Here is a 14,501-nt window from a genome sequence, read left to right on the forward strand (position 1 = left end):
CTGATGGTAATTTACCGCTTAATATTCCTTGTTTATTTGTTTCATTAAAGTTTGGTCAGTGTCCAGTCTTAAATTGGCCACTGTAAGCAAGTAGTAAATACCCCAAACCCCTGAGTCCCACTAAGCTGTTGCCGCCTCATGCAGAATCAGCATCGATTCGGTGCCGTCGGGAACGATTTGGAACGAGCGGTCCTATACTATTTGATCCGACAGAACAAAACAGTGTAGTCAACCCATTTCGTTCGAACACATGATTTTTTGAGCATCATGTACTGACTCTGGTCGCCCGTTCACCGTTGAATTACTTATATATTGTACGAGCAGCGCAGACGAATTCCTGCACCTCTGAGCAGCACAGACGGATTCTGGTCTTTTGCGACAATTCAACTTTCACCATGTAGATGATTCTGAATATTCATTTAATAAATAGCAACCAAATAAAAAAGTGAAGAAAGAAGCAGAAACACCACCTGGAAAGTAGAACGCGAAAACTCGGCCAGCGAGAAACAAATAAATAAAACAATAGAAATCAATACGCAAACAGGAATGAAAAACGAGAGAAATAAAGAAAAAAAGGGGGCAGTAAATTAGATCTGGGAGGAAACCTTTCTCTTTCTTCTCTCGGTAATGTTCGGATGGAGAAAGGATTCGAATTTAGGACTTGGTTTTTTTTCCTGAATGCAAGTTGATTTTCGTCGATTCTTTGCAATCTCTTTCGTCATGGAGGAATCGAGTTTGTTTTCTTCGCTAGAATTCCACTCTTTGATGAGGAACCTTTGAAAGGAGTCTCTTTCCATCAGGATATACACGCGCGCCTGGGCAAGATCGAACGTGGAGCTGGTCGGTTGGATTAAATTCTCCTTTGTGTTTTTTCGGGTTTGGGCGTCGATATTGACCTGCACACAAAGAATGAATTGTTTTAGCAAATCGAAAATGGTTTTTTGACATATCGAAAAACTCTATGTTTTAAAACAGTTGCAACGCGCGATTGGCAACATTAAAAATGCCGATTGTTTCGTCAGATTTGTTGATTGTGAGGCGTTAACGCGTACAGCTGCACGTGTAGCAGTCCGAATTTCTCTACACCACTTTTGAGTATTCCAGTTTTCAAATACACATCATGCAATAATTGACACTAATTGATTTCAAGCGGACGCTAAATGCGATTAAAGGCGGAAATTCAATTCACGCCGAGAAAGCGACAGCCTTATGGGATTAAAGACTGGTCCCTTTGGAACGCTGCGAGTTAACGCCCGACAATCAACAATTATGACGAAACAATCAACCCTGTAGGGGAGAGGGCGGCGCCAAGTATTCGAGAAATGGGTCACAAAGATTATGAAGTCATAACCGCAATGCACGTTCGTTAATTGCGACGTCGTAAATGTGAGCGAACAATGGCCGCCATCACGTCTCCGATAATTGCGGTTTATTTTCCAGGAAACTCTGGGCCAACTGATTAGCAACAAAAACAGCGAAATGCAAGTGCACAACTTACACGAGAAATTAACTGTGAAGCCGTCGTTTAATTGTTTGCATAACGACGTTACATTAACACCGCAAACGACCAGTCAACAATTATTCACATTGTTCGGACGAACGTTTTATTTTCTGTTGTAATTCGCCATTCTCGTATAATTAATTGCCGAGTCATTAATATTAGCGACCCGATGTCAAGCAGATTAATGGCGAGACTAAAAATAGATTTTTATTGCCTTCTGTCATAAACAAGTACACAGAATTCAATTCTAACTACGCTTTTGTAATAATTTTTGTGAATCAACTCAAACTTTGAGTCAAGTAATACATGCTGGTTACATACTGCACGATTTTGTACGCTTGTATAACCAATACACAGTCAATACAATGGATGTAGGTTTTATGATATAAAATGTAATATAGTACAATACATACCTCACGGGAAGCGTTCACTTCGATGTAGGTTTGGTAGATTGCACTGGCCAGTTTGATTTGCTTGGCCGACCGCTGTTTTCTGTACGACTCGACTTCAATCCAGAAATCCAGATTCTCTTCACTGAATTCCTTTTGAAGGAAGGCGCGAAACGCAACTGCGCGTGCTGTTGAGAAAAATAAAAGGTTTAATTCAAATGGAAATGTTGAATAGCAAATATACACGGAAAGAAATTATTGCAGGTGAAATCCATAGCGAAAATTTTAAAGTTTCATTGCTTGTAGAAATTATATTGCTTATTGCAGAATCTGTATTTCATACAGAGCATTGGGTTTCGGTCTCTTTTAGCTGGTTTCATCAGTGCGACAAAAAAGCCTCAAAGGCTATCACATCTCCACGAATATCAGTTTTCCACGAACAAGCGAGCCAGTTTTACAAGCTCTGTGCTTATTGACACAGGACAGGCGCTAAATTATCCCTCTTTAAAATCGCCTTACGCCGGCACCAGAACAGGGAGTCTCAATTTAGCGAACGGGAAGAAGCTTGAAACCTCTTAAAAGAGCCGCCTGCCGCCGCTTAAAATAGACCCGGTTTTCGCAAATCAGGAAATCCGTGGTGATCACAAATGACGGTCTCTAATACGTCGACAAGACGATGTGGACAGGACGCATATGCCACACATCTGATGTTTGAATAGCGATAAACCGACCGGCTTACCGGGGACACAAGTGGTTTTGTGGTCGAATACGACCGGCTTTAGACAAATATTAGCGCACGTATACACAAATTTCAAAATCCAGATGCTTACATTTTTTTTTCAGAAAGTCACGTAGTGTCTTCGGTGACGTCATCTTACTGCTTTTGAGGCCGGGTAATCTGTGAAATAAACAATAAAATAAGTCTACAAATACCGGTTATTAGGTCTGTTGTTAAAGAAAATCGTACAAAGTTTCAGATATTACAATCATCTTTTAGCAATGAAAAATCGCTTTTGCAGCAAGGTTGCACTTTAATAATACAACTTTCGGCTTGATCAACAAAATTTCATAATGCCGAAACACTTACGAGTAGAAGTAATCACTTCGTCGCTTTTTGGTTGAATTCGCTGACGTGTTTAATCCAATATCGGAGTCCCGTCTTTGCTTTTTGCCGAAGAAGTCTGTGGAACTAATAGCAACAGGCATAATGTTGACAGCTAATACTGCGTAGCTTCAGCAAGACTGGCTTCCAATGGTATTGCCACAGAAATATATAAACAGCTTTTTTCTTATGTCACTACTTTCTCTACAAGCAGAAAACACACAGTTATTATGTGACACAACACGCATCCAGCAGCGCCTTACATGCGTTATACACAGACAGCACCCAGAGAGGCAGAATTTCCACCAATCTCCTGAGGTGAATGTCACGCCTCTCGTCTGCACTTAGCACAAAGCGGAGAGATGAGCTGGGCGACCCGCTATGTACAAGAGAACGCGCAGGGCAAAAAAAGGCCGTCTGTAACCACAGGAGCGAGAGAGGCAGTGCGTTTTACAAGGACCGAGACCTGTGGACTGTTGGGTTTTCGCTTTGTGTTGTTACAATTTGAGAAAGGGCACGCACTCTCCAACTCGGCGTGAATCATTATCTTCACAAAACAAGTCTATACAGTGTTTTTATAACGTGGTCACCGCAGCCTCATAGTTAGCTACCCTTAAGCATGTTGTTGGTATTTCAGTGGATTTGTTTTTTCGCCACAAGGGCTTAACGCTCGCAAGTAAAATGTTGTTTCGTCACGCTAGGGCGTTGACCCTTTCCGAGCGGTCGCAAAATATTTTGTCATTCGAAAACGGTCATAAACACGACTTCACCGAGTAGTAGTAAAGATAACATTAGTTGTGGCAATTTACTTGAAAAACTTGCCTCTAGTTTATTACAAGCCAACTTGAAAGTTCAAAACATCCGGGGGCGACCATTATTTTTATCCCAAAAAATACCCGGCGAAGAATTTCGTTGGTAATAAAAAAAAAGATTGTTTGTAGTTTGCAAAATACCCAACCAATAAAACGAACGTTTCCTAAGAAATCGTTGCCTTCGCTTTGCGCACGAAAATACCGGGAAAGTTTTGTGTAGTCATATCTGCCGTAACATGTGAATCAACGTTGAATAGGCCGTTACCGGAATTAGTCTAAAACCAATCGGACTCGAGTCATAAAATTGCTTGGCCACTAATTGAACACGAACAATGCGCCCTGATTCACCTTCAATTGGCGGAAAATATTTTGTCGTTACCTTAGTCACAAAGCCGGAGCCTTAACATTGGCGTTGCGTAACCAACCACGGGTCTCCTCTGCACTGACAGGTGACAAACATTTACACTTCAATTACCGATCTGAGCCTGAAACGAACATACGGACCGGCGCCTTATCAAAGCCCTCGCCTTCCATTTCTCATCAAGATCGGCAGTTTTAATGTCGCGATTCTCGTAAAATTTACGTAAAAATCTTATTCAACACTGTTTACTTGCGCGACAACAAACCGGGCACAGGAATTCTAACTGTATTATGACGTCAAAATCGCGATTTCCTCGATTCCCGAAATCTAATTCGCTGAATAAGCGCCACTTGAACGTTACACTTCAACGGGCCACCTTCCGACGTACCAAGAAAAATGCACCCCTTGGACACGCTCCGACGAGTCGGCCAGTGACGTCGGGAGTTACGTCACACACAGAGTGTTGCTTCTAATCTGGGTCGCGTCGATCGAAAGCGGAAAACGTCAGTAAACATCCTTGTCCGGCGGGCATTGTGCCCTGTTTGTTAAACCCTGACCTTCATCCGCACAAAGGCGGTATTAGCCAGGTGGGTTTTGATACATTTGTTTCAGTTTTGTTTGGTTCGTTTGCTTTAGGGATACACGCGCGGTACAAAGCACTCCAACAAGCAAACGATTGATTTTACTGAATTTTACACGGGATTTGGTTCGAGTATTTCAGTTCGTGTTTCGAAACCAGTATTTGGGATATTTTAGTTACCACAAAAGCTTAGATCAGTTGATTTTAAGTCGCTAAGCGTAAGTTTCCGAAGCCTACACCCTTTCTCCCACATAACTATAAAGTTTTCAAATATCCCGACACCGGGTTAGACAATTATTCGTAGATTTCCGGCGTTTTATGTCTCTATGTCTGCGTCATTCATGCCAACATTGTAAAGAGTATTTTGGTCGCAAACCCGCGCTGAGTAATTTTAAATTTTTCGCTTCCTCGTGTGTTCATCGATCCACAGACCAAGATACGCAAGCCGAAAATTTCCCGATAAAATGAATTTTCACCAACCTTGGGTCCTCATTCCGGTTCACGCGGTTCAGTGACGTATGGGTGGGGGTCTTGTTGTGGTCGGTTTCACGCCCGAACGCTTTGCCCATGATGTCATTCTTCCATGACGTCACCTTGCTAACGCGCTGGGTGGATTTTCGAGCAGGTGCAAAGAGACTGCGGCGAGTTTTGCCGATGTCTGCGTGTTGGTCGTAACTCTTGACGCTAATTTCAGAGAGTCTTCTTGGAGGTGGAGTTGGGCAATGGCTGAAGACGCTGGAGAAGCTCGCGTCGCTCGTGTCGAAGTCCTCCGGGAAGTCGGAGGACACGGAGATGTTCCCATCTTGCTCATGTCTCTCTTGGAGGCTGTCCAGGACGCATGAGGACTGAGTGCGCAGAATCTTAGGGCGGTTTAGCGAGAAAGAAAGAAAAGCCTGCATAATAAAAAAAAATTTAAGAATATTGACGCCATGATGGTGTTTTTTTAAAAATCTGTTTAAGCTCGCCAACACTTAAAATCTCTTGAAAACCACATTATTCCTAGACTTAATATACAAATGGATTTATGTTTTATTTAAACATGATGAAACTGATTACGGGCAAATTTTTAACTAAGAAACGTTAAAAATTGGTTTCCTTAGTTGTAAAACGAATTTTGCTAAATTGTTTGTGTATTTAAAATAACGTATTTGCCCTGGAAGTGACACAATTTAATTTTACGTTATTGAATTTGCTTCTTCTGGCCACGACTCGTAGACTGTTCGATACAAACGAAATATTTGACCTGATTGTAAATTCCTAAAAAATAACCGAAAATTATTTCTGTGCTTACTAGTTTGTCACCATCCCGTTTGGCCTGGCCGCATGTGGTCGACGACGTCACGTTTTGTGACGTGTACAGTGATTGGTGTTTTACGTGGAGTTGCTTCGTTGCGGATTTGCTCTGTAGAAAATCCAACGAAATTCTTCGCCTGCCTTTTGCGTTTCGGCTACTTGTCTTGTCTTGCATTCTGACGGTGTAACTTAGCTGCTGTGTCAGTTTTTAACAAAAGGAACTTTAAGCTTGGTGTCTGTGGCGAAAACGTTCAAATATGTTAAAATATACAAAAATGGAGAAACATAAATAGTGGCTGAAGTTCATTTTAGCTGGAAATTTTCTTCGAATTTTCGCAAACGTTATCAGCAAAATATTTTTGTCAGGGCTAAAAAAACGACTGATTAAAGCTCCGAAACTGGAACTTTTTTTACCGAAAACATAAAGACACAACAGCTCGTTATTACTTTTCTGTATCAGTAAACAAATGCAACTATGCATGAACTACAATAGGCAATACCACGTTTTATGTAATGTTCGACAAATTTGATGTTAACTTACAAAAATAACTTAAGATTATTAACATGTCTGACACGTCAAGGTTTTCATTGCCTTTAACACTACAATGCGTTGAATACCCAGTAGTTATGTTAGTCAAGACAATGGAGCTTCTGTTTTATACCAATCGCCAGGCATTTCTTTTTCTAAGCGATAACTTTATCGACTGTTATCGGTGACGATATCCCAAATCGAGGTCGTCAACATAAACACGATACGCGACGTCATTTGCCCGATAATGCCAGACAACGATATCTGCAATTTGATAATTAAACGTTTGCCCACTTTACCAATATTGCCAGCGACGAAACGTAAATAAAGAATCAGCATTTTAAATAGAAAAGCCAAAGCTAATATGCAAATCTGCATTTTTTTTTGCTTTGTCACTAATTGTCATTCAATAAAAATGAATTTAAAACAGCAAAGTAGAATTAAAAAAAAATGACAAAACAATATTTAAAACTTTTTAAGACTTTAAAGTTGCAAAATAGTTGTTGAATTAAATTAGTTTGAGATAAAATACAAAAACGCACATTATTCGTCCAACCCCGTCGACAATAAGTTTTGTGCGTTACCATGTTAGGAAACAAATCGGGTTTTTAAGACGAAGAAGAAATGAAACCGCTTAAAATATCGAACTTAAATAGGTAAAGCAATTTGGCCGTTTCAAGAAAGAAGCAATTAGCATTTATCGTTTATCGTTAAAGCATTCAAAATCGAAGAATTGTTGCCTCTTTGCAAAAACAGGTAATTCTGTTTAAATTAGCAAAGATCAGTAGTAACGAATTTGCAACGTAACGTAACATCATTAGGAATAAACAAAATATTTATATTTTTGTGGCGTAATTTCTGTATAATCAATCTGCACTTGGCTCGAAAGCAAATTAGAAACATGGAAGGGCGTAAAGATTCCACCACGAGTTAATTCCGATCACTGACGATTTTTAAAACGACCGCGTTATTCGACTGCAGGGGGTTCAACATGACACAAACTGCAGGCACTTGGAACATCCACAACAACCTGATGACACACATTGCCAAAAGCACTGACGTCACTTGGTGACGAAGTACACGCGGTTAGCGCGGATTCCAATATTACTAGATAAGTTACCACATACTAATCGCTTTACGCTGGAATTCGAGAGACCAACGGGTTTCGCGCAAGCCAAGGAGTTGAGGGCAAACACAGGACGATGTTTTCTTTAGCAAATAGGGCGCTGTTGACATTCTGCGCGATCGAGTGCAGACGGGTCGTCTCGAAGACTCGTCCAGCTGATACAACGTCGACTAACAGACTGGTTTCGATAGCATTGTTATCTCCAGGGGAGAGCGCACATGTTCTTATCACAGTTCGCGGACAAATAGGGTCGCAATCTACTGGCATATCTGAATGTGTTGGGACGAAAATAGCCATGTCAGAGTAAGTTTGTTATTTACCACGTACTTGTAGGCTGTTACGTCGAGGAAAAGGAATTGTACCAACGGTTCGAATGCGTTGCTGGTTGCCTTGTCATTCTTGATCCAATGACGTACCGTTTGTAAATAAACCGCACGAGAAAACAAAAGTAACCTATTGCAATGTGGGTATTATTAGGACAACTAAACTTGACAAACAAAATTTCCAGGTACAAAAAGTATGTTGTTTCTAAACACAATTTTCTTGATAGTGTTTTCAATGAACAACTGTGTTTGTTCGGTTTTAACTTAAAATTTGTTTATGTTACAGTAATCCAGGGATGAACAACATCTATGTTGACAATCCATCCTTGCATGTTAAAATGGACGTTCGGATACTTGCATGACCTTTTCATGGCACATTTCACCGATTTTAAATAAATTGTTGCTGTCGCTGCAAGGCATGTTTTATTGCCGAATACTGCTCTTCTGACCGATCTTGTGCAAACCCGGCTCGCGCTTCTAAATGGGCCCCACAATTTACCACCAAGAACAATAAAAAATGAAACCGAAAAGGTGTAATCGAATTGAGCCCTTTTAGGTAAAATACAGACTCCGATTTCTTTTTTTTAATCGTGCCCCACATATTCTGGGACCGGTCGTAGGTCTTAACCCGCTGGAGTCACTGGATAACAACATCGCATGAAGCGACTTTTGTAAAAACTTTCACATTCATTCATTCGTATATTTTTGTCATCACTGCATCCTTTTTACGCACAAACGCTCGTGCAAAACATTGAACAACATTATCTCACGATTTTCGAAATTATTCAATCCAACATCGCTTGGGGTTGCTTATTGGAAAATACCAATACACAAAAACACAATATTTTAGTATTTTCACCCATATATAAGTCTGTGTGGAAATCTGTACGACTGTCAACAGTCAGGTGTGAATACAGCAACCTCCTGTTATTTTTAGTTGTTTATTTGAATTGAATTACAAAACTAAATTATAATTTATATATAGCGTTAATTTTCGCATGGATTTCTGTGTTACATAGGCTTACACGAGGATAATCTTGAGCGTAAAATGTGTGTCCCGGTGTATAAGTACTTTTCGTGCTCATTGGCGCCACCAACGGCGACCTATATAACGGCGACCTATATGTATTCTTTCGGTAGAGGTCGCTGCACCAAGCTACATTGTCTGTTGGGTTGCAAACCGGGTTTGTTGTAATTGGCAGCATTGGTCAAACGGCCGACCCATTTACCAAGAGGAAAACCTGATCGGGATTCGTAGCCGGGATGTCCTGGGTTAACATCCCGGTGTTGTAAAAAAAAGCCTTCTTTGCCGTACGAGAGAGGGGTGCATCGATGCACCTGGGCCCAAACTAGTCTATGCAGGCAATGAATAGCATGAGAGGGCCCAAGAACATTGTTCTTTGCATTACAACTACATGATTTCTATCGTAAAGGCTTGGTTTCGCCTGTAATTTCAAGGTTCTCTTATTAGCCAAAATGTTTTTCTCAGTAACCCTGATTACAATAATTTTGCTAAAAACGTCATTTTTGGTCGTCTAGAATAGCAACTCTAGGTTCGTATTTTGTTAACCTCGTCACGGTAATTCCAGTAGTAGAATTCAACCGGTTAGCACCGGTTCTTTGAATTTAACGACCTACGCAAACCGGTTGTGAACAACCGTATATATAGGCCTAAATGTTTCACTTTGAGCATTGTATTTCCGCGGTTACTATGACATGCTGCTAATGAGAGAACTCGATGCTAACATATTTCAATCTCACCACTGTGTAATTCTAAGTGTATTTCCTTTCCTTCCACGGCAGCTCGCCAACAAACAGTTTATGTATTTATTTGACTATGATGTTACAGTGGGCTATGGTTCGCAACATTGGACATCACAACGAAATAATATTTAACATTCTTTCGGGTGGTGCCTAATAAATGTTTTGCATTCTACGCAAAACAAATTCTGCATTAGTGTAAAAGTCTTTATTTTTTGCGCAACCATTAAAAAAGATTTTGAATAAAAAAGCCAAAGCTAGGATGCTGTTAATCATATTCTAAGTAAGGCAGAAGGGAAACAGCAGCAACAACAAGGAGCAACAAGCCGGAGGCGTGTAGCGTGACAGCAGCGTCGATAGCACAGAGTGACGTCATCATTTGCAGAGAGTCGGGCTGCAATGCAGACCTCTAGATGTTGAAAAGGTATGACGGTTTAGAGCTGTACTGATGATGAACTAAGTATAGGTTCGAAACGTTTACTTAAAATGATTAACGGCATCTTAGCTTTGTTTTTTTTTATTCAAAGTTATTAACTCCACTTATTTTGCACCCATTAAAAAAGACTTGTCGTGCTAATGGGCACTTCTAACGGCAATTTGTATTTAGAATTATTCTCGCTAGAGGTCACTCCGATCGAACGTTACGTGAATTCCGAATCCCGATCAGGTTTTCTTCTTGGTACACGGATCGGGCGCTTGACCAAAGCTCCCAATCACGAAAAAAATTAGTTAAACCTTTTTCGTTGCTCTGTTAAACTTTTCTAACAAAATATAATCTATGGTTCACAACGTTCAGTATTCTATCTTTGGTTTGGTTATTCAATGTATTTTGCACCTAGGTTTACAACGTGCTCAAAAACACTGCGAGAAAACCACAATATTAAAGTTTTATTTTATTCTGTTTCACATGAAAGGTAACGATTTTAAGTTAGAGACAACCCAGAATCCTTATTGTAGTGGGAAACCTTCTGACTGGGATTACTAAAGTAAAACATAACACAGTATATACATTAATCAAGTAGGTGGAAAATTGCAAACAACCAACACATTGCATAAAATAAATAACAAAACAAACTTAAAAACAGGGTTTGATGCAGTTTTATTTTCAAATCTGCATTCGGTAACACTGATGTTATATTATGTAAATGTTAAGCAACCTAGTTAACTTGGTTATGTCTATATTCAGTCTAAAAAAGTTTTCCTGCAGTAGATTATGTTTATAAAAGTTGTTTTTCAGTGTATTTAACTATGTTTAGCAGTGATATTGTATGCAGTGGATTATGAGTTATTCTTGTAAAAAGTTTCATTTCATTTGGATCCAAATGAACAATTCAAACTTGTTAAAAGATTCATTTTCTTTAAAGCCAACAACACAGCTCCACTAATGACTAAACTTCCTCCCAGTATGTTAAGGACATGAGGTTGCTCTTTGAATATCAAGATTTGATAAATGTATGCAAGTACAATGTCTAACTGCCGAATGATTGAAACTGGACCAGCCTTTTCACTCTAAAACAATAACAAAACACCAGGTTAAGAAAGAATGATACAAATTCGACAAATTATATATATAAATTTGACTGAATTGTTTTATGCTCTGTTACTCCCTTACGAGTTTCCGAAATGCATTGTTTTATGCTTGTCGTAAAAACTTACATACTTAGTGCAAAAGTTGTCACCTGAAAAGCTTTAGTCAAACAAGTTTGCCCAAAAATTCCACATAGTCCAACAATCATTGCATAAGACCATGGTTTGAACTCTGCTGGGAAGTTAAAGCTCTTTGTGGCAAGCACAACAATGCAAGATACAACAATACCACTGAATGATGCATAGAAAATAGGAAGCGTATAATGAACTGTTGGTACTTTTCTAAGTGCTATAAATGCAAATGATGCACTTAATGAACCGATAAAGGCAGATACTGGTGCAAACACATGATTGGTTTCAGGTTTTTCAGTCACTGAAATACTGACAGATGTACTGTTTTCAATTTCCATTCTATTTAACAATGTCGTTGGACCAGTTGTAACATTTGTACTATTGACATAAACACTGCTGTGGTGAAACAAAAATGAAGGCTGAGAAACAAAGATTACTCCAATAATCGTCAAACACAAGGTGATAAACTCCAAACATCCAACCTTTTCACCCAAGAATAACCAAGCAAGCATTGAAACATATATTGGTGAGCTAAAAATGATAGCAGAGGCATCACCAATGGGCATGTTTTGAAATGCATAAAAATAGAACACTAAAGAACTACCACCCAAGGTCCCACGAACAACTAGAAAAAATCTTGTTTGGTTTGTGTGACCCCTCCAAATGTTGAGTCTGTAATAAACATTGCAAAAAGGGTTTTGTGTATGTCCAGCTTATTTTAACCAAACAAACAAATATTCTTTGCAATAGAACAATCTTAGAGGTTTAATGTGTTTTATACAAGGGCATTGAACTCTTAACCCTTTGGGTATCTTGTGCTATTTGATTCTTTTTTAATTGTGTTAAATATATTTCAAATATATATGATATTACTATAAAATAAACGACAGAATTATTTCTGATATTCATTGTTTGTTTATGTGGTGATTCATGCTACAAAATAGATGCATTGTTTCAGACAGAAAATACATATTTGGTCAAGTTGTGGCGTAAACAAAACTTCTAAACAGATGAAATACACTCACCTTTTTATGCAAATTACTGCAATGCAACACACTATTTGTATCAAAGAACGGACAGCAACCACAGCCATTGCGCTAATAGATCCATGTAGCAGTTTAACAAATACAGATCCAGTTGCAAAGAATAGACATGACAAGAAGGCAAATATATACCCCCTGTATCTTGTCCAAAAAGTTGATTTACTGTGTATCACTTCAACATCATTGTCTGATCCACCAGAAAGGTCACTATTGCTGTCATCTTTACCTCTTACGTACAGTTCAATGTCCTCGAATTCTTCTTTAGTTGATTGATCTTGAAGCAGTTTATATTTGACGTCTACCTTGTACGGCATTTTCTTCAAAAACAGACGGGGTATGAACCACACGTTACAAGTCAAGGTCAAGTTGTACAATAGCGTCAGCTAATGAACTTTCAATTAACATTAATTCATGACCAAGTACAATTAAAACTTTAGTCAAACAACAGACAAAAAACATTTCCAAGTCACATATTTAGGGAAACCACCTGTACAAAAACTGTTGACTTTTTCACGCTTGAGTGCGCTTGCTTTTATCTCTTTGTCTATCCATAAAATACTAAAACAGTAACTTTTATACACAAAAAATGAAAGTACTTGTTTTTATTCTACTGTTAGCATAAGATAGAATTAACATGTAAAACAAGATTTCAATTTATGAACATTATAACAAGACTTAACATGAAAAACGCTTAAATAACGTTTCCCATTCATAGCGTAGCAAATCTAGGGATCTTTTTCCATAAATGCGGGTTTAATTGTCATTGAGGTTACTTCTGTTTTCGTTAAATTTCTAAAAATATTTTTTTATAAATTTGTTGAACAAGTTACTACTGATGCTGCTGTAACATACGTCACAGAAGCCAGTACTTATATTGCGCAATGATTTGTGTGCAGCGTTGCACAAGCATTTGCAAACCCGTTACCAGATGCATTGGATATTTGGCAACTTCCGACGAATGTTCTCGAGTAAAGTGATTCATTTAAGATCCTGTTTACCATATAAAATATTCTCACATGCAGGATAAATTTTTACTCTTGTATTAAACTAACCATTTCAATGCGTCCCAGATTATACGCGAAGGACCGCCTTCCGTTAGTGTGCACCAAAACGTGTGAACCAATCACTCCCCAGCAAGCGAATCATCTATATCCGGTTCACATATATAACCACGATGTGTACTGTATTTTTATGTTGTATTATATTACTTCTAGTGGCTCGTGATATCACGTGACATTATTTGACCAATCAGCTCTCATAATGCAGAGCTTTAATAAGCCCAGTGTTTACTTGTAAATGCAGTTCCAGTCTAGTCTATTCTATTCGCTGGAATTCAATTGTAATTCTATTGGAAGTTGTAATGCACCGTTTTGATGAAGCTGGTAACAGTTTTGAATACACTAACTATTTGGGAAGATATCCAAATTCTGGTTTCTTTATCAAACGAGGCAGAAGCAGGTTTAACAATCGAAGAGGCTCAACTCGCGCTCAGGCCATCGAGACACTGTTAAATATCTCTGAGACCCTTAGATTTATTTACACTGCCATGTTTTATCGCCACAACACTGCTCTACTGGCAATAATTGTTAATATGACCTAAAGAAGGCTACTGCATGGTGACCGAAAAGAGGCGAACTTGGGAAACTTACGTAAACATGTTATCACATGGAAGATAAGTATACCAGCAATATTATAACATGTTAAAAGAGTTTAATTGATAAATATTCGCACCTGCAATGCATTGTTAATACTTTCCTTTGCTCGTTGTCAATGTAAGGTAATTTGGCTGAGTGGTTAAAGGCGCTATGAAACGTAAGTCATATGGTTAAGGGTTCGACTCCCGTTCGGTTGGTGTGATGTCAGGTACAACTCAAACGAATCTTCGTGCTAAAAGAGTTCGCATAATTCGGTTATGGTTTACAGGTAATTGCTTTTGGTAACAACCCACTCTTCACACGTTAAGAACTTGTGACGAAAGTACACCATCATGAAAATGCTATACGCGCTGAACAGCGTATTGAT

The 14,501-nt window shown here is 38.9% G+C and overlaps 2 protein-coding genes across 2 annotated transcripts; both read right to left on the reverse strand.

Annotated features, from left to right (window-relative positions):
- Positions 1–404: 404 nt before the first annotated feature.
- Positions 405–6,213, reverse strand: LOC145913799 (uncharacterized). Its single transcript, XM_083001558.1, has 6 exons — positions 6,037–6,213; positions 5,226–5,638; positions 2,978–3,079; positions 2,721–2,788; positions 1,915–2,078; positions 405–896 (listed from the first exon to the last, which is right to left on the reverse strand). Exons 1-6 carry the CDS (start codon positions 6,211–6,213, stop codon positions 588–590), a joined length of 1,233 nt encoding a protein of 410 aa, XP_082857684.1. The 3' UTR covers positions 405–587.
- A 4,526-nt stretch (positions 6,214–10,739) lies between these two features.
- On the reverse strand, positions 10,740–12,929 carry LOC145914051 (solute carrier family 35 member G1-like). The gene is made up of 3 exons (XM_083001829.1): positions 12,462–12,929; positions 11,457–12,108; positions 10,740–11,286 (listed from the first exon to the last, which is right to left on the reverse strand). Exons 1-3 carry the CDS (start codon positions 12,791–12,793, stop codon positions 11,086–11,088), a joined length of 1,185 nt encoding a protein of 394 aa, XP_082857955.1. The 5' UTR covers positions 12,794–12,929; the 3' UTR covers positions 10,740–11,085.
- Between the last annotated feature and the right edge of the window lie 1,572 nt (positions 12,930–14,501).

Source organism: Ascidia mentula, chromosome 9 (genome assembly GCF_947561715.1).
Source record: "Ascidia mentula chromosome 9, kaAscMent1.1, whole genome shotgun sequence".
Taxonomy (NCBI): Eukaryota; Metazoa; Chordata; class Ascidiacea; order Phlebobranchia; family Ascidiidae; genus Ascidia; species Ascidia mentula.

Excerpts from the sequence above, each read along its gene's own strand:
- LOC145913799 (XM_083001558.1), bottom strand. The coding sequence starts at position 6,213 with ATGCAAGACAAGACAAGTAGCCGAAACGCAAAAGGCAGGCGAAGAATT. Across the intron at positions 3,080-5,225 it reads AACCGGAATGAGGACCCAAG|TTCCACAGACTTCTTCGGCA; the intron begins GTTGGTGAAAAT and ends TGTTGCTATTAG. Across the intron at positions 2,079-2,720 it reads TGACTTTCTGAAAAAAAAAT|CACGCGCAGTTGCGTTTCGC; the intron begins GTAAGCATCTGG and ends TTTTCTCAACAG.
- LOC145914051 (XM_083001829.1), bottom strand. The coding sequence starts at position 12,793 with ATGCCGTACAAGGTAGACGTCAAATATAAACTGCTTCAAGATCAATCA. Across the intron at positions 12,109-12,461 it reads GCAGTAATTTGCATAAAAAG|ACTCAACATTTGGAGGGGTC; the intron begins GTGAGTGTATTT and ends TGTTTATTACAG. Across the intron at positions 11,287-11,456 it reads GTTTGACTAAAGCTTTTCAG|AGTGAAAAGGCTGGTCCAGT; the intron begins GTGACAACTTTT and ends TTATTGTTTTAG.